At 41.4% G+C, this 27,169-nt stretch overlaps 1 protein-coding gene across 9 annotated transcripts in view; it reads left to right on the forward strand.

Moving 5' to 3' along the window:
* Positions 1-27,169, forward strand: part of FBXW11 (F-box and WD repeat domain containing 11) — a 104,333-nt gene that overhangs the window by 24,437 nt on the left and 52,727 nt on the right. For 3 of the 9 annotated variants that reach the window (XM_006104132.2, XM_006104129.3, XM_023745463.1), the window contains one exon: positions 15,594-15,695. The exons of 4 other annotated variants lie outside the window; for them this stretch is intronic. In XM_006104132.2, the coding sequence (XP_006104194.1) occupies positions 15,594-15,695 (102 nt within the window). Of the gene's footprint in view, positions 1-15,593; positions 15,717-27,169 lie in introns of all 9 variants that reach the window. 2 more of the 9 variants (XM_023745464.1, XM_023745461.1) reach the window with 1 other exon arrangement.

Raw genomic sequence — 27,169 nt, forward strand, 5'->3', positions numbered from 1 at the left:
TTTCTTTTGTGAAAAAGGGAAATGTTTAGATTAGCTGTGGTCCTACTCTGCTGATTCTAGATCCAGGTGCCTTTGGGGAGCGAGGTGGAAGGAAGTCCCCAGGGTGAGGAGCTTCTGAGTTCGTTGTGGCTGGGCCAGGGCCGCCCTTTAGTGATGGAGGTGGCCATTCCTGTTAGCGGCAGCTGCACAAGGATCTGCTGTGCTCAGCACACACCCCCGACCAGCTTCAGCCCTGCGCTGGCCGGGCCCTGGCTCCGAGGCCCTGAGGAAGCACTTCAGTCACGGTTGGCCTGGCTGGCTGCTTCAAGGACACTCCCTCCTACTGGCCTTTGTTGCTTGAGCTCGGAGGTGAGGCCCCGCTGGGAATTCCTGCCACTTCTTAGGTAGGCTTTCTTTTGTTCACTTGCAGCGAACCCTATTTCCAGTCCAGGAGGGTACCCTTGTCCGGTTTCCAGTGCCAGCATAGGTGGCCTTGTATTTTGATATGCCTTTGATGATTTTAGTTGCACCAGTCAGAAACCCCAACCTTGACACCTCTATTTTCTTCCTGAGTCTTATCTGGTTTTGCTTTTTTCACCTAGTTTTTTGTTCTTCATTCTCAGTGATCCTCCCACCCCCCCTCCTCCAGGGCACCAGATACTGTCTTGACCTAACAAGCATTATCATTATTCGTTATCAGGGTGGCTTCACCCTTTCCTCCTTTCTTGCCTGTTAACCTCTGCATGTCCTTCAGCGGTTCGCTCAAGCATGAATTCCTCAGAGGTTGTGTCTGGGGTCCCTGAGTCCCCCTACAGGCTAGATTCCTTTGTCATATTCTTACAGCACGCAGCTCGTTTTCTTTACGCTGTTAACACCATTATAATTGATACACGTATGGCATAATTCCTCTCTGAACAGGCAGTTCCCTTATTAGAAGGTAATCTCCGTGGGGACAGAGATCATGTCTGTCATGTCATGTTTAGTTCACAGCATGTTCTCAGCATCTGGCACAGTGTATGCCAACTGTTGCCCAGTTAAGTGAGGGAATACATTTGGGCAGGCAAATGAGAATTACCATCTTGTATCAGAAGTTTGTATGTGATTGTAAAATGAATACATTCACTCTTAAAACTCTTGGTACTATTTTTCAATATCCTCTCTTAATTTTAAAATGATTTGATCCTGAAAATTAAGCTTTGGTATTAGAAACTCCTTTCAGATCAAAAAGCAAACTTTCTTTCTAACCCTAAACCAGATGTAATCTGTGCGGATCTCACTAATGCTTTCACTGTCCTTTTGAAGGAGCTGACACTGCTAATCTCTCTTTTGTTTTCTCCTTCCCTCCCTCCCTCCCTTCTTTCATCCTTCCCCCTCCCTCTTAAGTGAATATGGGCCTTTACAGCATGACTTCATTACTTCTTTTGTGTGGAAGTTCCGGAGGGTTGTAGTCTGAACCTCATAGTTGACTTGGTTGCAGCATGTATTTAGCAGTAATTGTCTGCTGTTGAGATGAGGTGCTTTTAAGGGGATACATCCCACCAACACCATGTGAGAGAGGTAGAGGACCTGGTCTAGAAAGACATTTTAAGAAGATGGACAAAATGCCTGGCAGGGTCCCTTTCAGCTCCAGAATTTAATGAAATCTCTGGCTTCAAGCGGTGAGAAAACTCCACTTACCAGTTGCCCACAGGAGACAAACAGTGTGAAGGGAATCAAAGCCGTCCTCGCTGTGCAGCTAGCAGCGGGGCCCCTACTCAGGCAGCCCGAGCCCCTGGCGGGAAGACAGGCGCATTCATCTGTCCTCGGAGCCCAACGGATTGTGAGCCACAACTTGGTTCTTATTTGGAAACAAGGTCAGCTTAGGGTACAGGAACAATGGGCTACAAGAGAAAGTAGAACAAGTGTAAAGTTTACTATAAGTGTAATTGAGGGATGATAAAATGTGCCCCTTTATATCTTAGCATTGACAACTATCTTTTTCATGCTATTCCTAGTTAATGAAGCAAAATTTTGGTTACCACTGTTTTCTAGCCCGCCCCTCTCCCCACCACCGTGCGTGTGCATGTATGTGTGTGTGAAATCTTAAACATTGAGGTTCTACCAACTTAGAATATGTGTTTCTCTGGGATAGGTTTGGTTAAGTCTCCGAAAATGAATACGTATTGGAGAAACGAGCGATGTTTAGAAAATAGTTGAGGGCTTGTTTAAATGTTAGTGTAAAAAAAGATTTTTTTACCCAGACCAACTTTCATTCTACAGGTGCTTATTAGAGACCGTTATGAGATGGAAGTTTTGCAAGTCTGGAAGTGGTTTTTAAAATGCCATTAGTTGAGTTTACATTTTAACACTCTTGAAAACAGTGACACTGCATTTTAAAAAATATTTTATACTTTTCAGGAACTTATTCATCTTTCTCCCTTTAGTGAACCAGAAAACAATATAGCTTTATTTCCTGAAATAATTTTTAATACCAGAAAATTTGGTTTTGGGAATTCTTGTGTTATCTATTGAAGCATTTAGTGTACTGACATGTTCAGTAAACTTTTGAATGAAAAAGCATTTAAAATGATGAAGTTAAAATAGGATTATGTGCTCTGACTCTAATTGAGTCAAACCTAATTAAGAATAGATCCTGTATAACAAAAGGCTAATATGCAAATCAACCAAACGGTGGAACAACTGGTCACTATGATGCGCACTGACCACCAGGGGGCAGACTCTCAACACAAGAGCTGCCCCCTGGTAGTCAGTGCGCTCCCACAGGGGGAGCATCGCTCAGCTAGAAGCAGTGCTAAGGATGTCCCCCAAGGGCTCCCGGACTGTGAGAGGGCACAAGCTGGGCTGAGGAACCCCTACCCTCCCTGCTCCCCCCACCCCGCCCCCTAGAGTGCACAAATTTTGTGCACCAGGCCTCTAGTATAGTAATATTCCAGAAGTCATCTTCTTGAAAGTGATATCTCTTCCTAGAAAAAATGAGAATGTTTTCACTATGTTGGAGAAAAAAAAAGTTTTCACTATGTCCTAATGCTCTTTTTAAAACATGGTACACTATGCACTCTCTTACCTGAAAATAGGGTAAGGATTTGGCTCAATATATTATAGGGCAACTAGAGGCCCACTGGGGGGGGGGGTCCCTCAGCCCGCCTGTGCCCTCTCACAGTCCGGGATCCCTCTGGTAGCCCAGGAGCCCTTGGGGGGATGTCCACCTGCTGGCTTAGGCCCTCCGGCAGTCACACATCCGTCTGGCAGCCCGGGAGCTCTCGGGGGATGTCCGACTAATGGTTTAGGCCTGTGGTCGGCAAACTGCGGCTCACGAGCCACATGCGGCTCTTTGGCCCCTTGAGTGTGGCTCTTCCTAAGCCTTAGGAGTACCCTAATTAAGTTAATAACACTGTACCTACCTATATAGTTTAAGTTTAAAAAATTTGGCTCTCAAAAGAAATTTCAAGCATTGTACTGTTGATATTTGGCTCTGTTGACTAATGAGTTTGCCGACCACTGGCTTAGGCCCACTCCCCCTGGGGGAATTGGGCCTAAGCCATTAGTCGGACATCCTTAGCTCTGCCATGGAGGTGGGAGAGGCTCCTGCCACTGCTGCTGCGCTGGCCAGCCATGAGCCAGCTTCTGGCTGAGCAGCACTCTTCCTGTGGAAGTGCACTGACCACCAGGGGGCAGCTCCCATGTTAAGCATCTGCCCCCTGGTGGTCAGTGCACATCATAGTGACTGGTCGTTCTGCTGTTATGGTCAATTTGCATATTGCCCTTTTAGTATATAGGATGAGATCTTGTACAGACACTTGCAGAAATTCTGCCTACAGTTTTTTGGCTGGTGAGACTGGGTAAGAGGACTAGGAAGGTTTGCAGTCAGCACCTGTGCTGGAATGGTAAGGAAAGGGAAGTCCGACTACCTCAGAGAGGGCCAGGAGCCCTGGATGGATAATGAGAGCAGGTGTCTCTTCGTTCTCAGATCATGCCTGAAAAACAAGGTGAGTTTTTAGTTGCCTCCTGGAAGTTCTCTCAGGTGCAATGCAATATGGCATATGGATTGTCAGATATTTAGAAGTTGTAGCCTCATGAGGCAGAACACCATTGCTTAAGAGCGTTCTGGCTAGGTACTGTCAGTTAGCTATCTAGAAGCCACAGGCATTGAAATGAATTTGGGCAGTGTCTTTGTCACTTCAGAGTGCAACCAGATTTTGAACAACATTGAAGAACAGCCTAGAATCCAGGGGCAAGGTGCTATGACCAGACCCCCGAGTAACAGTGTGGAAATGCCAGCTACTGTGGAGGTGGCCTGGAGAAGAGAGGATTGAGAAACTTCAGTAGTATATTGCCAATTGTGTACTGGCTGCATAGGAAAAAATATGGTACACAAAAGAATCAATAAATAAATCACCTGTATTTAATTCTAGGTATTTCGTATGTGTTTTTTAGTAAATAAAATGGGGTTATAGTATAAGTCCTGGTTTGTAGCTTTTATTTCATTTAATGTTTCTTGAACTATTCCAGTGCATTGTAACTTTCTTTCTATATATTGCAAACTTCCTCTGGGTTAGTAAATGTACTGATCCTACAACCATGATTTTTATTTGGTGGACACATAATATTCTGTCTTCTGGATAATCTGGGATTTACTTAACCAGCCCCTATTTTGGGGCAGTTTTTCCTTTCTATTATGACAGCGATAAATGTTTTAGCTATATTTTTGTATCTATTTTTTTTCCTTAATATACTTTGCTACACATGAAATTGCTGAGGCAAATGAAGTGCCTGTTTTTCAAGTCTTGAATATGTTTTGAGAGGATGCACGCAAGAGGTTGTACCAATTACACTTCAATCTGCAGTATAGATGAGTGACTAGTACATAAAATTTGAAAGTAAACAGAGGAAATTACTGCTTTGGGGAGTTTAATGTCAAGCGAAGGAAGTGACAGGCAGTGTAGTTCAGGGAAGAATGTAGGGATTTGGAGTCAGAATTGCAAATCTGCCGCTTCAGACCTCTGCAAGTTAATTGGTCCTCAGTTTCTTCCTTTGTGAAATTAAGGTACCTGTCTGGCCAGACATGGTTTGAGCGTTCCTGAGGTCACGATAGCTGTCCAGTGTCAGGCACCTAGTAGGCACTCTGAAAATGTCGATTTGCACCCCGTTCCAGTTTACCCTTTTTTGAAAATTTTCATTTAGGTTTACCGTTTTCATCGAAAATGAGGTTAAACCTACAGTTAAGTGGTGGTCTCCCCTAGTCCTGAACAGCATTCCTAATTGGGCCACAGATGTTAACTGACAAAGGCTCAGATGTACTTAATTGAACTGTTGTTTAATTCTCTCCAGTCTCAGGATTTGTGGATCTTGGATAAATCCCATTGGAATTGGGTTCAGACTGATCTAACCCGGGGTTTGCTGGGGGAATCTGTTCCTTCTTGGCAACTGACCCTGAGGTTGGTCCTAGTACAACTGAGGATCCTTGTGTCTATGCCAGAAGTAGATTATTTTGTTACATTCTGTTCTCTGTGGTGTTGCTTAGAATAGAGATTCTGCTTCTCCCCCATACCTCTAAATCCTCCCTCTCTCCCGCTTCTCTGGAGTTCTGAAAAACCTGGTGGCATTTTTGATTCATGGGTGGTGATGCTGAAATGGACAAGAATTTTTTTTTTTTTTTACCTCTTTGGAATTACTCAGGAACAAACTATTATTATTTTGATTTCACTGCTGTTTCTGAGAGTTACTAGGTAAAATAATTTTCTAGCATCCAGCATTTTAACACCTTTAAATTACAGGTGTTTATATAATCCTATCTAATAAAAGAGAAACATGGTAATTAGCCGTACGGCCCCTACCCTTCCCATTGGCTAATCACTGAGATATGCAAATTAACTGCCAACCAAGATGGCAGCCGGCAGCCATGCACTGAAGCGAACAGGGAGGCTTGCTTGCTCCAGTGACGGCAGACTTCCAACGTTCCCCGCCTGACTTGCCAGCCTCTCAGCTGCAACTCTAAGCAACTATGTTGCAAATATAGAAGCTTAACAAAACCCCAGAAACGTGCTTTAGTCAGCCGGGCTTCAGCCAGCCGGACCGCAACATTGTATCAAATACAGAAGGTAAACAAAGGCCAGAAACCTGCTTTCAGCAGCCGAGGCCTCAGAGCTAAAGCTGGCCCAGAATAAAAAAGGAAAAAAGGAGTGGTTGGGAGCTTCAGTCACCCGCCAGCCTGAAAACGGCCCTCAGCCCCTCACCCAGACTGGCCAGGCACCCTGAAGGGGGTGTGACCAGATGCAAACAGCCATCATCCCCTCATCCAGGCTGGCCAGGCACCCCAGTGGGGACCCCCCACCCTGATCCAGGACACCCTTCAGGGCAAACCAGCCGGCCCCCACCCGTGCACCAGGCCTCTGTCCTATATAGTAAAAGGGTAATATCCTCCCGGCACCAGGATCAGCGTGACAGGGGGCAGCGACAAAACCCCCTGATCGCCCTGCAGCTCTGTGTGTGACAGGGTGCAGCGCCCCAACCCCCTCCGCGCCCCCCCCCCCCACGGGCCCTGCTCTGTGTGTGACGGGGTAGAGCCATAACCTCCCCATCGGCCCTGCCCTGAGTGTGACAGTGGCGGCACCCCAACCCCCTGATCGGCCCTGCTCTGTGGGTGATAGAGGGTGGCGCCCCAACCCCCTGATCTGCCCTGCTCTGTGTGTGACGGGGGCGGTGCCCCAACTCCCCTATCGGCCCTACTCTGTGAGTGACGGGGGAGCTCCCCAACCCCCTGATGGGCCCTGCTCTGTGCGTGACAGTGGGGAGCTCCCCAACCCCCTGATGGGCCCTGCTCTGTGCGTGACAGGGGGGAGCTCCCCAACCCCCTGATCGACCCTGCTCTGTGCGTGACAGGGTACGGAGCCCCAACCCCCCTGATGGGACCTGCTCTGTGCGTGACAGGGGGTGGCGCCGCAACCTCCCTATCGACCCTGCCTTGAGTGTGACAGGGGGTGGTGCCCCAACCCCCCAATCGGCTCTACCCTGAGCGTGACTGAGGGTGGCATCGCACCTCCCGATCTGCCCTGCTCTGTGCATGACAGGGGGCGGCGCCCCAACTCCCCAATTGGCCCTGCTCTGAGCCCAACCAGGGGCTGCACCTAGGGTTTGGGCCTGCCCTCTGCCACCCGGGAGTGGGCCTAAGACAGCAGGTCATTATCTCCCAAGTGGTCCCAGACTGCGAGAGGGCACAGGCCGGGCTGAGGGATGCCCCCCCCCGCCCCAGTGCACAAATTTTTGTGCACCGGGCCTCTAGTTAGTTATATAATTAAACAAAATAAAGCATCACTTAAAATCACACAAGGTAGTATTAAAATATTAACCATAAGTAACTGATGTTCATTTGAGAAAAATCAGATAATATGGATGAATAAAAATTTAAAAAGAAAAATTACCCTTCATCCTTTACCAAAGATAACTCCAAAGATCCATTTTAATTTTGTTAACTTTTGGGTTCTGGAATTTTATCTTAGATAATCATCCCAGATAAGATAATTGGAATTAAAAGTTTTGTTTTTTAATTGTAGGGTTTAATGAAAGTTTGGGCTCTGGCTTTGAGTTCAGAATTTCTGTCTGGCTGTGTTTGAATCTCTAAAACTTGACAGATAGTAAACTTCAGTTTTCCCCATTCTTACCTTTTTTCCCCTCCTCCTTCCACTGCCTTCTTCTACCCATGCCCTTTCTTCCTTTAACATACCTTCTAGCCTGAAAATACCCCGTGTTGTATTATCTGTGTAGATGTGTATGTGGCGTCCCTGGGTGGGCGCCAGATGTGTAAATGTGTATGTGTTTCCCCACAACCCGCGTGGTTCAGGGTTCAGGATCTGGACGAGGGGCCGCACAAAAATGAAAGAGACGAGACGAGATAATTTGGAAATTGGGGGGCCAGGCCAGAGCCCAAGAGGATGGACTCTGCTTGTGCTCAGGCCTCACCATCATTTTATTCAGTTTGGGATCCACCCATAGCCCTTAGGCAGGCAAGTTCCAGTAACGGGCAGACTATCTTATCAGTAAGGATTTACATGATAATAGATGGGGAAGTTGCTTCAGCCACCATTGTCTGAACTAAACAGTGGGTGCACAGCCCTGACCTTTGCCAGGGCTCAAGGGTCACCAGCATTCCTTCCGGGCTCCTTGTCCACACCTCTCTGCTAGAGGAGACAATAGGCGGCTTCCCACATTATCTATAACTTAGTCCTATAGTACAGTTGCTAAGAATTAAAGCATAGTTCCTTTCTTAATTTATGTCACATGGTTACTCTCAAATACTGTTACAATAAAATACCATTATAAGGAAAAGAAAGTCATTTATAAATTAAGGCAGGGGGCCACTATTCAGTTCTTTAAAGGGCTTTGGAAAAATGCCTTTAAATTGTGAATTGACTTTTATTTTACAACCTGATTACTGTATTATGATTCTTTTAGTTTTAAAAAACAAAATAGTGATTTTGGTGAGAGTTTGCTTTCTTATAGGTTGCCATCAAGCATTTAAACAGCAGAAGCCTACGTTCTGAATCTTTTTAGAGGTTTGTGGCCCTATTTTCAGTACCACTTGCTACTTCTTGAAAAGCAAGTCTGAGAATTCCGACACAGTAGGACAATCCCTGATTTGGATTAACTTGAATGCTTTATTTGCTTTGAGCTGAGGACAGCGCCCGGTAGAAAGAAAATAGATGTTCTGTCGCTTTCACACCTAGGATTAGAGAGCCACCTTTATATAATCTCCTTGAGCCCACCTACTGTGTGATTCTTCAGCACCAAATCCCCATTCCTGGATAGAGATTCCCAGTGCAGAGGGTGTAAGCCCAGTGGTTGCCATAAAATGGACCTTTCATTTCACCCTCTCTGTATTCAGTGGCCCCCATTTCACGATCATGGTGTTTTTTGTTGGAAGTGTTATTGGAAAACAGAACCTAGGCTGAGTGTAAAAGTGGGCTCTAGACATGTGCTTCCAGAGGTGAGCACTGGCACTCAGGTCTGCTCTCGGAAGCCCCGCTAAGAGAAATTGATCGTAAAACAAAAACGAGGAACTGTTTTGTAGTTTCTCTGAGAGACTGACCTCTTTAACATGCTTCCCTCCAGCTGCCAAGGGTCATTCCTCTGCTTCACACAGTTTAATACGTAGTTGTCTCCTCATTGCCTCTAGCAGTGGTTTGAACTGAAAAGTTTTTGCTGTCTCACTTGAAGGAATTAAAAGATTCAAAACCCTTTATTTCACAACATCTATAAAAACACACATGGTTATTGTACTGCTTCCTTCCTCTCGTCATCATTGGATTGCTGTTGAGCAGACTTCTTTTCTCTCTATTCTTGCATGTGGCAGGTTTGCCCACATGTCCTGGGAAACATAGGTCTTTCTTTGGTGCTGGCTTGAATTGGCACGGTTTGGCTTGATGGTAAGCTTTACTCCCTTCCTCTTAGTCAGAAAACCTCACCTCCACCCTTGACAGAGTGTTGCATGGCCTTCTCTCCCTCTGACAGCTATTGTTGGAACGGTGTGTATGCTGAGTTCAGGAATGAAAGTCTTGTGCACGTTGATAAAATATTGACCGCACACCAGGGAAGGATTGGCTGTTTACCGGTGAGCCATAGCGTACATTGTAAGAGCTGTTGCCCTGCAGGATGAAGCCCAAGTTTGATAGAATGGTTGGTACAGGAGAGACCTCTGTGATTTGGCTTCTTTCTCTGTCTCTCTCTCTCTAAACTTTTCCTCATCTCACATTTAAGCTAAATTCTTTGCACATCCTTGAACAGGATTCCATTTCTTAGCTCTTTGGCGTTGTTTATGCTATTTATTCCGCCTGGAATGTCTTTCTCTCTTTTTCCCCTGACTGCCTCCTACTCACAGTTCAGACAGCCTATCCTATAAGGGCGGGCTAAGTCTATTTGCATGCAAGCCTCTCTCTCTCTCTCTCTCTCTCTCTCTCTCTCTCTCTCTCTCTCTGTATTTACACTGCACATTCTCAAGATTCCCTCCTCTGAGCTGGGCAGGAGAGAGAATGGAGAGAATGTCTTATTTGCTTTTCTGTCTACAGATAGATGTTAGGTTCAGATAAATGTTTTGTTGAATGGAATAGTATTAAACCATTCAACATGGTTATCTCAGGCACGATGAGAAGAGTAAGAAGAGGCTGGTACTGATTCTGTGGGAAGTGGTTTAAAGAAAAAAATTCATGGGGTTTGTAGAAAACCTACAATAAGACATTTCTAAATCAAGAGTGATATTAGAGAGAATTAACATAAAATACCTCTTTGGTTAGCTTTTAAAAGAACTGCCTCTTTGAGGAGCAATCAGGGCAGAATATTCAAAACAATCCATCTAGAAACAGACCAGCATTAGCTTTTTTGAGTTCTTCTTCAAGCCAGCCAATCAGAAGACAAGGTGCCTGCAACCACCTTTTCCTTTTGATTTGTGGTTCCTATGGCAGTATGAAGAGAACCTAGGACATTCCTCTCCTACCTCTTTAGTAACCTTTTGCTTTCGAAAAATGCCAAAAGTTATTCTTCTTCTTGTCCATACTGACTTACAGTGTTTCTCAGCATTGTGGCCCTGGTTTTAGTTATATAGTAGATATGACAAAATTAATAAACTACTAGTTTCCTTAACTAATGTGAATAGTCCTTGACTATAGAACCTATAAATATAGTCTGTGTAATTGGATGTTTGCTAATATTAGGACCCCATGTGAATCGTTTCCTGTTATCTATGAACAATCCTAAGACAGAATACTGGTCATTACAAGTAGCTAAATGTGAAATTATTATTACTATAATTATTTAAATATATTTTTTATTGATTTCAGAGAGGAAGGGAGAGGGATAGAGAGATAGAAACATCAATGATGAGAGAGAATCATTGATTGGCAACCTCCTGCACTCCCCCTATTGGGGATCAAGTCTGCAACCCAGGCATGTACCCTTGATTGGAATAGAACCCGGGACCCTTCAGTCCACGGGCCGACGCTCTATCCATTGAGCCAAACCAGCTAGGGCTAAATGTGAAATTATAACAAACATTTCTTAGGGGCTCTACCCATGAAAGGCCTCCCTTAAGTATGTCCATTGTGATCTCCCTGGGTTTCTCTTGAGCTTGAGGCTGAAGTCTTGAAAGAGGCTTAGTTTGTGTTGTTATTAGCTTAATAAGTAGGTCAATAAGTATTTGTTAAAATTGGGACACACCCAAGGTATCAGGGTAAGTTCTTCAAGCATATTTAACAATGAGATAGTGTTCTAGAAGTTTAAATATAGACTACTTTAAAAATTAGCTTTGAAAGAAAGAGACAATAGTATACATTGTGAATATAGCCATTATGAAGAAGTCTTTACATTATTCAATTAAAGAATGATGGATAATAGTTATTCTGCAATAGTCAACATGGGTTTCCAACTAGGTCTCTAAATTTAAAATTAGAAGCTTCAAGAATCAATTACTGCTGTGGTCCTTGTTGCATTTTAATGCTCTTAGGTTGATAAATGGGGAACTTTTATTTTTATCCTTTATTTTCAAATTAAATCAACGTTCTTTTGGGTTATTAGACCTAAGAGAACTCTTGTTCAGACTAGCAATATGGCCTTATTAAAAGATGGGAGAGTGGCATTTTCTATTGAAAAGACTATTTTCAGCACTGTGGTTGGTCACTCAGCTGCAGGGTAATGGAGTGTGAAAGTAGGGCAGTGCTAATACTTTTTATAAATACTGGCACCTCTCCATCCCACAGAATTTCCCATGGATAACAGAAAGATAAATTCTTGGAAATGAGACCCTCAAAGCGTCCTTTACATTTTTTTTCCTGAAGTTCAATACCAAGCTTTAAAAAACCCTTGTAATAAGCAGTTAGTATATGTTTTTTTGGAAGAGATTTTTATTTAACACTAAAGGGAAGAGAGAGGAGAGGAAGCAAGCAAAGATAGGTAGGATTGGAGAGAGAGAGAGAGAGAGAGAGAGAGAGAGTCAGACCCAGTGTCTGGACCTGAGGAGACGAGAACGTGGTGTTCAGCAGCACCACATAGCCCTGCGGGAGGGAGACTGCACCCCGGTGCCCACAGGTCACAGGTCTACCTCAGTGAAGTAGCCGTCAGCGCCTTGGTTATAACAGTTAATGTTTTGAAATTAAATTCTTAGAACTTTCTTAAGTCTCAAAATTTTCTTTATATTAATTGCTTTCCATATTTTTGTGCGCATTGATTAGATCATTAGATGGTTAGAAAACCTTGGGAAGAGTATTATTTTTCTTTGCACTTTAGTGTCTTCACTTCTAATATCAGGGGTGGATTTGGACTAAATAGTCTTCCTGTTTTCATAGTTTCTGATTCTTTGATTTATTGAATGTGAAAATTTATCTACTTTTTTTTTTTAAGTTTTGGATCCCAAGTTATAATCAGGGTACAGTATCTTATGCCTTCATGGTTTTTAACCTTTGAGGCAAACATTTTTTAAAATTTATATTTATTTATATTTATTAATTTGAGAGAGAGAGAGAGAGAGAGAGAGAGAGAGAGAGAGAAAGAGAGAAAGTGGTGGGGGGAGAGAAACATCAATTTTGTTGTTCCACCTGTCCATGCATTCACTGGTTGATTCTTGTATGTGCCCTGACTGGGGATCAAACCCATAACCTTGGTATATCTGGATGATGCTCTAACCAACTGAGCTACCCCACAAGGGTCGAGGCAGCTATAGTAAACCTTGCAGAGGGAACCTGACTGTTTTTACTGAATAAATGAACATTGATTTGTAGGTAACTTTGATGTTAACTTGGAATTAGTTGCTGAATGCATGTATAATCCCTAAACTCTATTCTGAGATCCAAATGCTTCTATGACAGGGGTGGGCAGCCTTTTTGTGAGTGCGTGCCAAAACCAGCAAAATCTCTGACTCAGAATTTTTCTGCGTGCCAACCCTAATTTTTTGAGAACATGTTACGCCTACTTGATATCTCTTAAGGTGTACGTATGTGAAGAACCTTGAAGAAATAATAAAATTCATTCGAGCGACAAAAACACAGTATATGATGATGAAAAATACATTTATTTTTTAATGTATACATGTACACTGATAGTCCGACAGAAAACTTTATGACTCCGTTTGATATTATCAGTGGGACTTTTGCTGCTGCATCACTGATGACAGAGATTTTACATCAGGTTTATATTTCGTGACCTTCAGAGATATGCAGGAGCTACTACTTTCATCTGTCAGGCTACTCCTATTACGAGACTTAACAAAATTCATCACTGAGAACAAAGATTCACAAGCGTATGTGGATGAAACCAAAACACTGGTCGGATCTGGGAAGTCAGGGAGAGTTAAGGCAGAGGCGTAGAAATTGCTCTTCCCCTCTCTCGTTAATCCATGTCTATGGTGTTTAAGATAACTTATTATGTAAAATTATTTATTTATCTAAGATGCACCTACACTGAATTTATCTGAAAAATAAAAAAGTCGATATTAAGAAAAAAATTGTAAATGGAAGATTATAAGACAGGGTTTTGCGTGCCAGCAAAAGTTACTGGCGTGCCATGTTTGGCACGCGTGCCAGGGGTTGCCCACCCCTGTTCTATGATTTGGATAACTGCAAAGAATCCCCCCCCCCCTCCCCATTTAAATTGAACTATGAGGATGTTGGGAGTTTATTTAAATTGAGTAATCTGTATAATCTATGTATAGCTATGTGTTGTTCGGGGCCTTTTCTCTGCCCATTTACTTCTGATTGTGCTGATGTAAGTATTCGTTTAATAAGCATTTGCTACATATCTCTGAATACAGTTGGTTGTAGTGGGAAGAAAACACGTTTGCTGAGAGTGAGACAGGATTAATTTGCAGTCCTAATTCTGCCATCAGTTAGCGCCTGTTCTCTTGCACTTGGACACGTTGCTACTTCAACAAATCAAGCCCTTCTGACCCTCAGTTTCCTCTTCTGTAAAGTGCCTAATACCTGTCTTACAAGGGTTTGTGAGCGATTACTACGTCAGCTGTCTAGCATATTACAGAGCTTGATAAATGGCAGCTGTTTTCATTATACAAGCATTTATGCAGCATCTTTTGTGGCACTCTTTGGAAGTGTTGGGGTGACAGAATATGTCTGCCTGGAGTATCAGTGATACACTTCTAATATATTGGCTATGGTAAGCTTTGGAATAAAGGCACACATTGGAAATGTATGGCATTTTCATTGTTACCAAAAAAAGCTGCTTAATTTTTTAAAAAATTCCATTTGATTCCTCGGTTTTGTATTTTTCAACTGCCTTTTCAAAATAATCGCAATATTCTAGTTACACTACAGGTGAGATGTCACTAATAAGTGGCAGATGCCGGATAGGAGCCAGGTGTATAACAGTCTTTGTTTATGTTACTTTTGGGATAACCATAGAATTTTTCTATCAAACCAGAGCAAAACGTGTGAAAATTATGCTGGAATAACAAGTAGAAACCTGGACTTGTTTATATACCTGAGGATGTTTGACGCTCCTAATTATAGCTAGGATAAACAGTTTGAGGTCAGGTCTAAGACTTCTGGAGTATTTTAGTTAAACCCAAATACCCACCTTCAAATTTTTTTTTGCATGATTATTGATTTTGCCATAGTAAATTAATTGACGTTAGATCTGGAAAAGCACTTATGAATACCATAAGTAATCTAATGGTTTTAAAATACTAACCATAATGCATGTTTATTTTTATATTTTACCTTTTTTCTTAATTCCCTGAAAACCCAGCAAGCTTTTCAAAGAGAATGGAATAGGTAAACGAATAAGCTTTTAATTCTTGCTCATGTCCAATGAGCTTTGTAAACAAAGTCCAAGGTGAAAATCATGATATTCCCAAGTTTTTTCTTTGGGAAGGCAAAGTGTGTATGATACTAAAAATCAGATGTGTTTTTAATCAGCTCTTTTTAATTGCCTGTCTCTAGCAATCTATCACTCATCTTTCTTGTTCCTATTGCTTAATGTCTCTAGGTTTCCTGTGATTTTATTTAGGGGAGTGCAAAACTAACCACATGATAAAAATTCAGGTGATCAAAGTTTTTACAAAAGAGGCACCAGTCTTGTGGAATGAATGTGGGTTTTAATAACAGACAAACCAAGGTTTGAAATTCTGGCTCTCCCCTCTGCTGTGTGCCCTGGCAAATGACTTAACTAACCTCTCTGAGCCTCAGTTTCCTTACACTGTGGTGTGGGAATTAGAGAACACATTGAAAGTGCCTGGCACATAGTAGGTGACGTATTGATGGCAATTATAATTATATGACATAAGCTTACTTTTATGAAGTTGTAGTCATAATCTCACCACTAATCTCGTTTTGCATTCAAACGTTCACAGCTCCCTTTAATGGGTTTTCATTTAATCATTCTCTCTCCCTCTTGATTCAACCGTATCTAGAGGATTAGTGGTTGGCAGCAGCAACCTTTTAATAGGACAGAAAGTGGGCCCTCTCCCAAGGTTTCAGTAAGGTGCCTGTCACCACCATCCCTGACCTCCAAACTGCCACGGGTGCACCCCCTGCCCAACTAACATTCAAGTTGCCTGTGTGAAGGAGTGATTTGTTGCGGCCTCTAACTGCTTCTTCTCTTCCTTCCTTTTTGTCATCCTGCAGTGTTCTGTGCCAAGGTCTTTGTGGCTAGGCTGCGCCAACCTGGTAGAGAGCATGTGCGCACTGAGTTGCCTGCAGAGCATGCCCAGTGTCAGATGTCTCCAGGTGCCTCTCTTCTTTCTTGTTGTAAATGTGTTTTTACGTATGCCATGAACATTTGTTGAAACTTGCAGTAGTGTGTTTAAGCCAATGTTAAGTCTGCTAAATGTTCTGTGTAACCCTCTGCTTTCCTCCAGCCTGGGTGCCCCGCATGGAGGAGTTAGGACCAAGAGGGGCCCTTCTGAGCAAATGGGTCTTGGGCTGGGCCTGTTCTGCTCCTCTTTTTCTGCTCCTGCTTTTAATTCTTACCCCGTCCCTTGAAGTTGTGATTCTCATGTTTAACAGTTGTGCATGTGCCCAAAAAACCCTGACATTTTCCATTTGGCTACTTTTAACAGCTCTTTGTTCAATCGGGAGGGTTTTATAATTAAAATGGTGGTTTTTCTATTTTGAAACGCATCCTTTTGGCTTGCTTTCTCTCCCTCCTTCAAAAAAGGAGTGGGGGAGAGAATCACCAATGTAGAAAGCCTCAAATTGAAGTTTACAAAGATCACAGCTTTATGCTGCCAACAACTGTCAGTGTGGGCCACTTCCCAAAGGCCAGATCTGACACCTGTCCTCTGGTCCACCCAGTGTTCCAGGCCGAGGCCGGCAGAGAATTCCACAGATAAAAGTCAAACTTTTGGGGGGAGCGGGGAGGGGTTGCTCAGGAAAAAAAAAACTGTTTGCAGGAGTGCAGCCTGACCGAGCTCACTATTGGGACCGATTCTCAGAGTGCCAGGCAGAAGACACTGTGGCTTCCCTGGGGAAGCTCTGGTTAGAGAAAGCATGTGTTTAATTAAGTATGGTTTCAGTGGCAGTATTCCGTTTTCATCACTGCATATTCCAGACAGTTTGATATATCTTTAAAACGCATTATTAAATTCCTGGCATCCTGGTGAGACTGCCCTGTTTCAGGGAAATAGTAAAATCCGCAAGTGAGCTAGAGGGATATGATTAATGGCAGGGGTGACTTGACTGTTCTCAAGGTTATCTTTCTATTCATGTTCGGTCTTTAAATGGAACTGGGGAGCCAGGAAGGAGGAACACTTCCTTCATATTGGGATTGTGCATTTTATTTACTTGTTGGCAAACATTCTGATTAGCATTTGTGTGGTTATTGATTCAAATTGCTTTTTGTAGAAAATGGTACCGCAATTTCACTAACACATTAACTAGAGAGTGGATTCAATATAAGATCCAGTTGTCTTAGAGTCTGTATAAGAAGGTGGGCTATAACTCGTAGGGTCCAGGGACTGGGTGTTTCACTGAGGCTGCGTGGTAATGAATATTTATCTGTGGAACAGCAGCTTCTCTGCATGCGATGTCACTTGAACAAAAATGTTCTTGAAGTGGCCGGCGTTAGTGCATGTGCTCTTCCTTGGTGCTAAATAATGGATATTCGCATTAGAGTAATAGTGTACATCTTTGTCTCTATTTTTTTCCTGAAAAATGCTTATTACTTGAATGTTACAATTGCTTTTTAGTAGGGGCAGAAATTTAAGAAGGGGGAGAATTGTAGTTGTGAGGTTTGGAAGTGCAGACACTTTTTTTGCACTCAGTTAAAAGTAATTGGCCAATGAACGGAAAGGCATCACTCAGTATATTTTGAACAGTGTTGGGAATTCACAAGGTGGGGTGAGTGGGAGGAAGTATGGGTTCCTACCTTGTTGAAATGGAAACTGAAATGTGTTAAAAGTTTGTCTTTGACTCATCTCTCCCAGTGAAAATCATTTAAGAGAAAAAATGGAAACTTTACCTTGATTGGACTTTGAAATAAGGTGAAATATGGAATGATAGATACTCACTAAAATGTGAATGGAGCAAATATTGTCTTTCCAGGTGTAGAGGGGATTTTGTTAGGTTTTTATTTTCTTTAGTGTATAAAATGAAATATGTACTCACCTGATTGAAATGAGAACATCATGACTCTGTTTTGTTCCATTTGTGAATGAAAAGTAAACATGTATTAATGAACCTGGGAGACTGCCTTTCTCTTTCTCATTGGTTTTACGTATCATTTTAATACCAGTACTTCCTCTCCATTTCCAGTCTCCAACCTGTGTTAAAAAGTAGTGACGGAATTTGGGTTTGAGCTTTGCTATATGTTTATCACAAAGATGACTTGCTTGACATTGCACAGCAAGTCCAGGTGAGCAGAAACAGGCCACCTGGAGAGCCTGGTTGACTTTGCTTGTGCTCCTGAGTTGCATGAAAGGGTCCCCCTTAAAATGGTCACACTGGACCTATTGACAGTTTAACTTTAGCCAGTTAGCCTGTTTACATGACTGAATGAAAGAATTTTCTGAAAAGCAGGAGTGAAGATGTAGATATTGTTAGGCCTAATGCAATCCCTCTAGTTTCTGCTGTAGATGTGAACAGAAAAGGCATGAAAAATAAAAATCATTTACCTCAATACACCTCTTTTAAAAAAATCACTTACCACCAGCTTGGTGCTTCACATACATTAGCTTCGTGATAACTGTGTGAGGTAGGCCTTATCATCCCCATTTTTCAATGTGGAAGGTGAGTCTCAGAGGTGATGTGTGTGATTGGACCAAGTTAATATTTGCATAGCTGTGAAGTGATGGGGCTGGCATTTGAGCTCCAGATTTGTCTGATTCCGAAATTTGACACTGGAATGTTACTATTTCTAGAGTTTTCCATCTTCATTTTGTTCGTGAAAACTTGACTATTGATATCTGGTGTATAACTTGTTTAGTCATTATTTCAGAATAAAAAATGAAATACCTGCCAGATGTCTGTAGGAGGAGAAATTGCATTCCCTTTGCCAAAATGAGCTCTCTGAACCTGAAAGCTAGTGAGATTCCTCAGTGGCGTTTCTGCAGCTGAGTTGCATGGCTGTCTACTGACATTTGCTATGCGCAGGGCCTGCCCTGGTGCTGGGCATAGAGAGATGAACAGCACAGACTTGTTACCTGCTCTCAGGAAGCCTATTGTAGTAAGTAGACCTGTGAACAAAAGTCCAGACTGAACCACAGTGTCCAGTGTGTATGTGTAATAAAACTCGGAAGTTAGCCAGACCTGTAAGTGGTTTTAAAAAAATAAGAACCAGTTTAAACTAGGACCGAACCCTCAGCCTTTTTTAGGACAGCTGAACTGGAATATCTAGATGTGTGTGACCCAGGCTGAACCGCATTGCCGTTTCAGTTGGTTCAGGGAGCCAGATTCAACCAGTTGGTTGTTAACATCAGATACTCAAGAGTTCAGACCGTGTAGGGTATTTTTTAAGACTCCAAGACTTCTGTGGCACAAGAGTGACACCAGTGTTAATGCTAGTACAGTATCGGTCATTTAGTTTCCACCTCCTTATGGCTGTGTCGGGCTACAGGCACAGGGTTATCTCATTTAATCCTTTATGGAGAAGTTGTCTATCATGCCTATTTTGTCTATGAAGTTGAATTGAATTGTCTAAGGCTGCACATTTATTTTAAGTGGCAGAACTGAGCAATAAACCGAAGTCTGGTAACTGCAAAGCTAATGTTTTAGTCCCCATGCTATAGTGACATCAACTTGGCAACTGCCATTTTTAGGTTGAAACAAATTCCTCTCTTTATTTTTAGTGTTAAAAGCCTAAAGCTAATGGACTTGAATGTAGAGGTTCCACGTTAGTGGGCTGACAACTTTTCTTGGGAATGCCACGGGCAAGCTCTTACTGGAGCGGGTGTTGATAGCTTTCTGCGGGGGGAGGACAGATTACGTGGAACGACAGCGCGGATCACGAGAATCACGTTTAGTGCCTCCTGCCTAGCTCCAGGGGAGACAGTGCTGGACAGTAATATACCTTCTTGGCAGCTGCTTTGCTGTTTCTCTTCTGACTTTGGATGGGTACAGTGAGCGCAGGGGTTTGAGGACACCGCAGTGGGAACTTGGCTACCAACCGGAGAGGATACACGTTAGAGAAGGGAGACAGCTTGGTGGGCAGAACCCTGCCTCTGGCGCATACAAACTCGAATTCTACTCTGGTGCCGCTGCTCCGGAGCTCTGACACTAGGCAAGTTATCTGCCTTCCTGACCCTCCGTTTCCTTATCCCCCAAATGGAGGTAGTTTTATCTGCCTTCAGAGTTCTGTGGCGTAGAGGAAGGTAACAGCAGCCTCTCTTGCTGATTGCCTACTCTTCTGGGGACAAAAATCTATTTCTTTTCCTGGCTCCCTACTCAAGAAGTGAGAATTCCAGTCTTAGAGTCTTAGATCCAGGGCAGGGTAAGGATAAGAAAATGAAGACCGTGCACATGATGTGGCCCTGCTGTCAGGTGTTCTCCTTTGGTTACTAAAAAAAAATCAAAAAACTCCATTGGTAATCTCCCCACTCATCACCACCCAGAGAGACACTTGGTCTGTCTGCTCTCTGCCTGTTGGGCAGGGAAGAATCCATCAAATCGTGCAGGTTCTCAATGTTATTATGGTGATGATAATGATTATAACCGTGGTGTTGTGACTGCACCTCGCCCAGAATAACTCTGCATTTATCTGTTTTATATAGCAGAACTCTTAGAATTTAAAATCTTAACTCCTATGGAAATTTTCACACACACACACACAAAGAAACATTCAAGTCAACTTTGAACAAATTTTTAAATTAAGCTGTTTTTAGCTCAACTTTTCCTTCTCCAACTTTGAGTTTTAAAGCAAATCTTAGAAGGCTTAAATAAAAAAGGAGTTTGACAAATCACTGTTTTATGTCAGGATTCAAAATTTTTAAACAAGGTTCAAAGATTTAAAAATAATACAGTTGTACTGAAGGTTATAAAAGACATGTAAAGTTTCCTTCGATCCCAGGTCTCATTTGCCAAAGTATCCCTTACTGGTTTCCCATTATTTCAGAAAAAAAAGCTTTAAAAAATACAAACAGAACCATACTATATATTTATTACTTTTAATTAATAACTTTTTCAATTAATAATATACGTTGATCATTTCTTCATATCAGCACATAAAACCCTACTGTTTTATAGCGATGTAGTAGTATTTTATCATATGGCTTTGTAATTTTTAAAAAATATATATTTAATTGATTTCAGAGAGGAAGGGAGAGGGAGAGATAGATAGAAACATTAATAATGAGAATCATTGATTGGCTGCCTCCTGCACACCCCACACTGGGGATTGAGCCCGCAACCCAGCATGTGCCCTGACTGGGAATTGAGCCATGACCTCCTGTCTCATAGGTACACGCTCAGCTACTGAGCCACGCCAGCTGGGCTGTAAATTTATTTTTTGTATTAATATAGCCAGTTCCTTGTTTGAGGAACTTTAGGCTTTAGTGTGTGTGTGTGTGTGTGTGTGTGTGTGTGTGTGTGTGTGACAGCACTTTACTAATTTCATTGAACATATATTTTTTTGGCTTGCATGATTATGTCTGTAGAATAAATTCCTAGAAGTATAATTGCTTGGTTAAGGAATATCAGTATTTTATTAAGTTATCTGTATAGAGACAAGTTTAATAATCTCTCCCACCCCAACAGATGTAAATGGTTTGTTGTCTGCCTTTCTTTGCATATTTGTTCTCTTTGTTCATGGGAAGATATGTAACTCTACAATTACAGGGAGTCCTCCCGCCCCCCTTTGGTCTCACCCTACAATAACCGGAATGCAACTTTCTTTATTTCCTTTATTTACTTAATTTTTTTTATTGCTTTGAGAGAGAGAAACATCAATTTGTTGTTCTACTTATGTATGCAATCATTGGTTGATTCTTGTATGTGCCCTGACCTAGGATTCAGCCTGTGACCTTGGTGTATGGGGATGACACTCTAACCAAATGAGCTACCTGACCAGGGCCTTTGTCCTTAATATTGTATTGCAGAACTGTCCCCAGATTCATAAAGTCTGTAAGTCTTCCACCAATGGCACCTTTATCATTTGTAGGTTGGGAGGAGAGAAGGAGAAGACTGTTATTTTTCTTTTTTGAATTACAACATATGTATAGAAAAGTGCAGAAATCTTAAGTGTATAGCTCAGTGATTTATCAAAAAGTGGGCAATGCTCTATTTATGGCTAAATTGTTTTCATGGAGGGCAGACCGGTTTAGTTCAGTCATTGTCATAGCTCTGGATAGCATTTAAAAATATTTAAGTTTTGCTTAAAAGCAAATATGATTAAAAATAACCTGCACTTGTTTACATTTCAATTAATAATAAAAAATGACATATTAACATGATGCATTAAGACTTTCTACCATCATTTTAAATCACTGCATAACACTCCCCTTAATAGATATATTACTGATTTTCAGAAACCCTCTCTTCTGTATAAAGACTGCTTTGCTTTTTGAAACATTTTAAGTCATGTTGAGTAGATCATTTTTGTACCTAAATATACTTACGTGATGATTTCTTAGGTGAAAGAGTGTGCACAATTAAAACACTTTAGGTGGCTAAATTATACTTTAGAGAGGCTGGCTCAAAAAAAAAACACCCAAAAAACCCCAGCCCTAGCTGGTTTGGCTAAGTGGATAGAGCATCAGCCTGCGGACTGAGGGGTCCCAGGTTCGATTCTGGTCTGGGGCACATGCCTGGGTTGTGGGCTTGATCCCCATTAGGGGACGTGCAGGAGGCAGCTGATCAGTGATTGATTCTCTCTCCTCATTGATGTTTCTACCTCTGTAGGCCTGTGGTCCCACGCTATGCTTTTACGTATAATCCTAGTTTCAGAGTGTCTTGTTAATGGTGAGGGCTTTGAAAGTTTAGTGCCAAACAAAGATTCATTTTAACATTTTTCTAAAAGAATAATTTTTATCTGTTCTTGTTATAATTGGAAATCTTTAAAAAATCATTTGCATGTCATATTTTCTGAAGTCAGGGTGACTTGGTGGTCAGCAAGTAAATAAATTCCTATCTTGCTGAAATGAAAGTTCTGATGGTGCCACCATACCTGACTAGCATCCAAGAAATCACATGCATTTTCTGTGGAAGAGAGCCTCTGCTGTGAGAAAATTAAAACTAAAACTGGTTTTACTAACGGTTTTAATTTATGGTTTTCAGAACAATGCGTATGATGGATAAGGTTTAACAGTATAATTTGAGGATAGGGAAGTGAGTAAATGGGGTTCAGACCACATTAAAATATGTCTTTTTACATTTTTCAACAAAAATGTGATATGCCTCATACTACTCATGTCTATTATGATGTTTGTAAAACAAATGCTGGTTTTATTTATTTCTATTGCTTTACATTGTTTTGTTTATGAGAGTAACCCTTTTTCATTGGTATAATCTCACTTCATTGTAGTGTTTTTTGTTGTTGTTTTGTTAATCCTCACTCAAGGATATTTTTCCATTGATCTTTAGAGAGAGTGGAAGGGAGGGGGAGAGACACAAAGAGAGAAACCTGAGCAAATTCAGATAGAGAGAAAGAGAGCTTGTGAGTTGCCTAAGGGTACACACCTACTAAGGCTTTAAACCTAGTCTCTCTATTCCAGTATGCCTTACTGCTTCTTAAAGTAGAAACTATTTTCATAGAGATGATTATTTTAAGTTGTAAACAGTTTTCTAGATCTTAGAACAATTACACAATAGGAATGCAACGTACTATACCTGTAGCTTACACAATCAAATATCTTTTTTTAGAGGCCTTCTCTAACCACCCAACCTAAAATAACTCTACTTTTCACTCAGTTCCTTCACCCTGCTTTATTTCTATTTTCTTCATAGCACTTAGCACTGCCTGAAATTATATTCCATGTTTGTTTTTCTCTCCTGTCTTTCTCCCTCACCAGTTCTCTGAGTTCTTTGAGTTTAAGTGTTCATGTGAGTTGAAAGAGTACCTTGAGTATAAATTGTGTGCTTTGAAGACTAGCTTGTATTTTCATTTTGCTTAAAAAATACTCTTTCTGATTATACAATACATGCCTATTGTGGAATGTTGGGGTAAAGGTGGAAAGGAAAATGACAAGTAATTTTCAATTTAGGGAGTGCCACTCAATATTTTGGCATAGCTTTAGTTTGTAATCTGTGCATATGTTTTATTTTATTTGTTTTTAAGATCTTTAAGATAACTTAAAAAAAACACCCCTGTGTTTTTATTGATTTTAGAGAGAGAGGAAGGGAGAGGGATAGAGAGATAGAGACATTGATTGGCTGCCTCCTGCATGCCCCCTATTGGGAACTGAGCCTGCAACTGGGGCATGTGCCCTGACCAGGAATTGAACTGGTGACCTCTTGTTTCAATGGTTGATGCTCAACCATTGAACTACACAAGCCACATATGTTTTATAAGTGGAGATTATTTTATATATATTTTGTATATTTTTATATGTACACATGCACCCACATACATATTGTGACCCTTGAACAACATAGGTTTTAATTGCATAGGTCCACCTTTACATGGATTTCCCCCCTCCCCCCCCCCCCACTGTTTTCTCTCCATGGTCTGGAGTTTGCTGATACACAGGGTCAACTGTATACATTGATCTGCACCATTTTCTATTTTAATCTTGAGCATCCTCGGATTTGATATTGGAGGAGGTCCTAGAATCAGTCCCCTGCGAATACTGAGGGACAACTAAGTTTTTGGGGAGTTAGAAGTTATACAAGGACATTTGACTGTGCCAGGGGGACAGTGCCCCTACCACCTGCATTTTTCAAGAGTTAACTGTAATTTTATATGCAATATTTTATACTTTATATGCTTTGTGCACTTGTTCAGGATGGTTAAGTTAATGTTCTATTATTAAAAATTTCTCATAACATAATTTGAAAGTACTATATAATGTATTTTACAAACATCCCAAAATGTACCATTTTTCTGAGTGCTTAGAATCTTCACTTTTTATTACTAAAAAACTAATCACCATCTTTGTCCATAAAATGTTTGCCTGCATTTTGAACTACTTAGGCTCTATGATAGGAGATGGGCTGTATATCTCTTGTCAAACTGTTTTCCAGAAGGTTGACATCTCATTGTACTCTCACTAGGATCGAACAGTATTATTTTGGAAAAGTTTAACAAGCCTTTATAAAGTGATTCAGTTAAAAAAAAAGTGATTCAGTGTGTATTCTAAATCCACAAGCCTCTTTACCAATGGCAACTCCCCTCTCGGAGCAATTTGAGTATATGTTGAGTCAGCTAAGGCCTGGCCTACTAAAAGATCTCATACTACTGGATTGCTTGGCCAAGAAATAGAACTCCAGACACACAACAGCTGTGCCAGCCTGTGCTATCCTATTGAGTTGCCTGGGTGCTCTGACTAGAGTTCAAAATCAAGATCATTCCATTAGAAAGAGGTTATTCCGAAAATACTTAAAGCATAGAATCACTCATACATCTAGTACAAATTTCCGACTGCCAGCTGTGTGCCATGCATTCTGTGAATACAAAGAACCAGCTGTCAACCTCTGTAGGTAGATTGCATGTGAAGACTCATTTCCCTATTGTAAGGAACCTTCCTTCTACCCCATCCTCCATTTAGAAAACCAGGCGTCACTTGGAGTAAAAGGCAAATGTTAAAGTCTTCATCTTTAAGACCACAGGACATGAAAAATTAGCATTAGAGTAATGGTAGGCAGAAGAAACTGTCACCTAACTAATTACAAGAAAAGACTTTGCCAAAAGCAGCATTGCTCAGGGGCATCCGGTAGAGTCCACAGGAAAGGATGGGTGTCATCCAGTCGTGAATGGCCTGGGGCAGACACAGGGACCTGTAGTGTCCGAGCTCAGTACTATGAGCTGTTTACTAATATCATCTGATGGTGGTGGTGAAAAGGGGCACAAAAGATTGCAGCACACCTTTTCCTAGGGACTTGATCCCACAATTTGAAGTGTTGGGTGTTAATGTGAACTATCTATTGAAAGATTGCTTTTTATTTCTTTTGAGGCCGTGTCAAGCTTCGTTGTAAGTTCCAATACAAAGTGGATTGAATGCTTTCTCATGCTCTAAGGTTTCAGTGTGTATTTCCTCCAAAGGAGGGTATTTTAGTTTCTTTCAGTCCAGAAGATTTCCTTCTCAATCTTTGCTGGACTTTTGTGATCTAGACACTTGATTACAGATCATTATTTTGTAGTATGTCTGCCAATTTGGATTTGTCTGTTGCTTCCTTATGATTAGATGTAGGTTATTCATCTTTGATAGAAACATCACAAAAATAATGCTGGGTTCTCCTTGCATCCTGTCTGGTGGTACATGGTTTTGATTGATCTCTTTACTAAGGGTGGTCATCTTGATTCCTTGAGCTAGGTGGTATCTAGCAGCTTTCTTCACTGTAAACTTAGGTCTTTTCCCTTTGTAATTAAGTGTTTTGTTTTTGTGGAGAGGTACTTTGAAATGGTGTAAATGTTCTCTTTCATGCAAAGTTCACTTTATTCATTTGGTCTATCTGAATAGACTTGTGGTTTCCTATTTTAGTCAGTGAGAAGCATCTGTTGTTATCATTTATTTTGATGGTCAAAGTTTGTCCAGTGGGTGCCCTTTCAAGCTGGCTCCTGTATTCTTGTGATCTGTCCCCCTAATTCTTGAAGCACTTCCTTTCTGCTGCAACACAGATGCTCCAGGCTCATCTTGTATTTCCTCTACTCAGCCTTGGGGTTGGTCACTTCTCCAAGGTCCCTGATTGTTTTGGTGAAGAATGGGATTTAGATCTGGGTGGTACGTGTGCTCAGGGTGCTATTTAGGATGTCGTTGCTTCCAGGCCTCTTAGCCAGTCGTGTTTGGTAATGTATGTATAATTCAGTCTCTATATTAAAGAAGACTCCCTCCTTTTCTATGTACTAAAAACCAAGTTCCCAATGATGTCTTCATTCTAGCCTTCTATAAGGTAATAACCCTTTTCATATTCATAATTCTCCTTTCTCTAACAGTGAGAAACCCGGCTCCTATTTTTCACAGTATATATACTTGAGCAGTTCTAGAATGTATATTAAATAGTTTTAGAATTGCTCATCTATATCACTGAAAAATAAATGTACTAACCACACTGAGTTTCTTTACAGTTGAAACATGTTTGTGGCTATATAGTCTAGCTATTGAGTTCAAGAGTCACTTGGATTAGTTTTCTTCTACCATTGAATGTGTTTATGTTATTCATTTGAAATGTATTTAGGTTCATTTATTTCTGTTGATATTCCATCTCTCCTAGTTCTTGTTGATTTTAATTTTATTTGCGTATATAAAGCATTTAATGTAGTTCTCAGAATTAAGTCAACACAAAAAGTAATTCTTTCTGTCATTTCCCCTTCTTCCATTCTTTCCATCCTATTTCCACTTAACCAATTTCATTAGCTTCTGGTTTATCCTTTCTGGTTGTTCTTTAAAATATATTTTTATTGATTTCAGAGAGGAAGGGAGAGGGAGAGAGAGATAGAAACATCAATGATGAGAGAGAATCATTGATTGACTGCCTCCTGCACTCCCCCTATGGGGATTGAGCCACAACTCAGGCATGTGCCCTGACCAGGAATCAAATTGTGACCTCCTGGTTCATAGGTCGATGCTCAACCACTGAGCAACACCAGCTGGGCCTTTCTGGTATTTTTAATGCAA

Source organism: Myotis lucifugus, unplaced genomic scaffold, assembly GCF_000147115.1.
Source record: "Myotis lucifugus unplaced genomic scaffold, Myoluc2.0 scaffold_546, whole genome shotgun sequence".
Taxonomy (NCBI): domain Eukaryota; kingdom Metazoa; phylum Chordata; class Mammalia; order Chiroptera; family Vespertilionidae; genus Myotis; species Myotis lucifugus.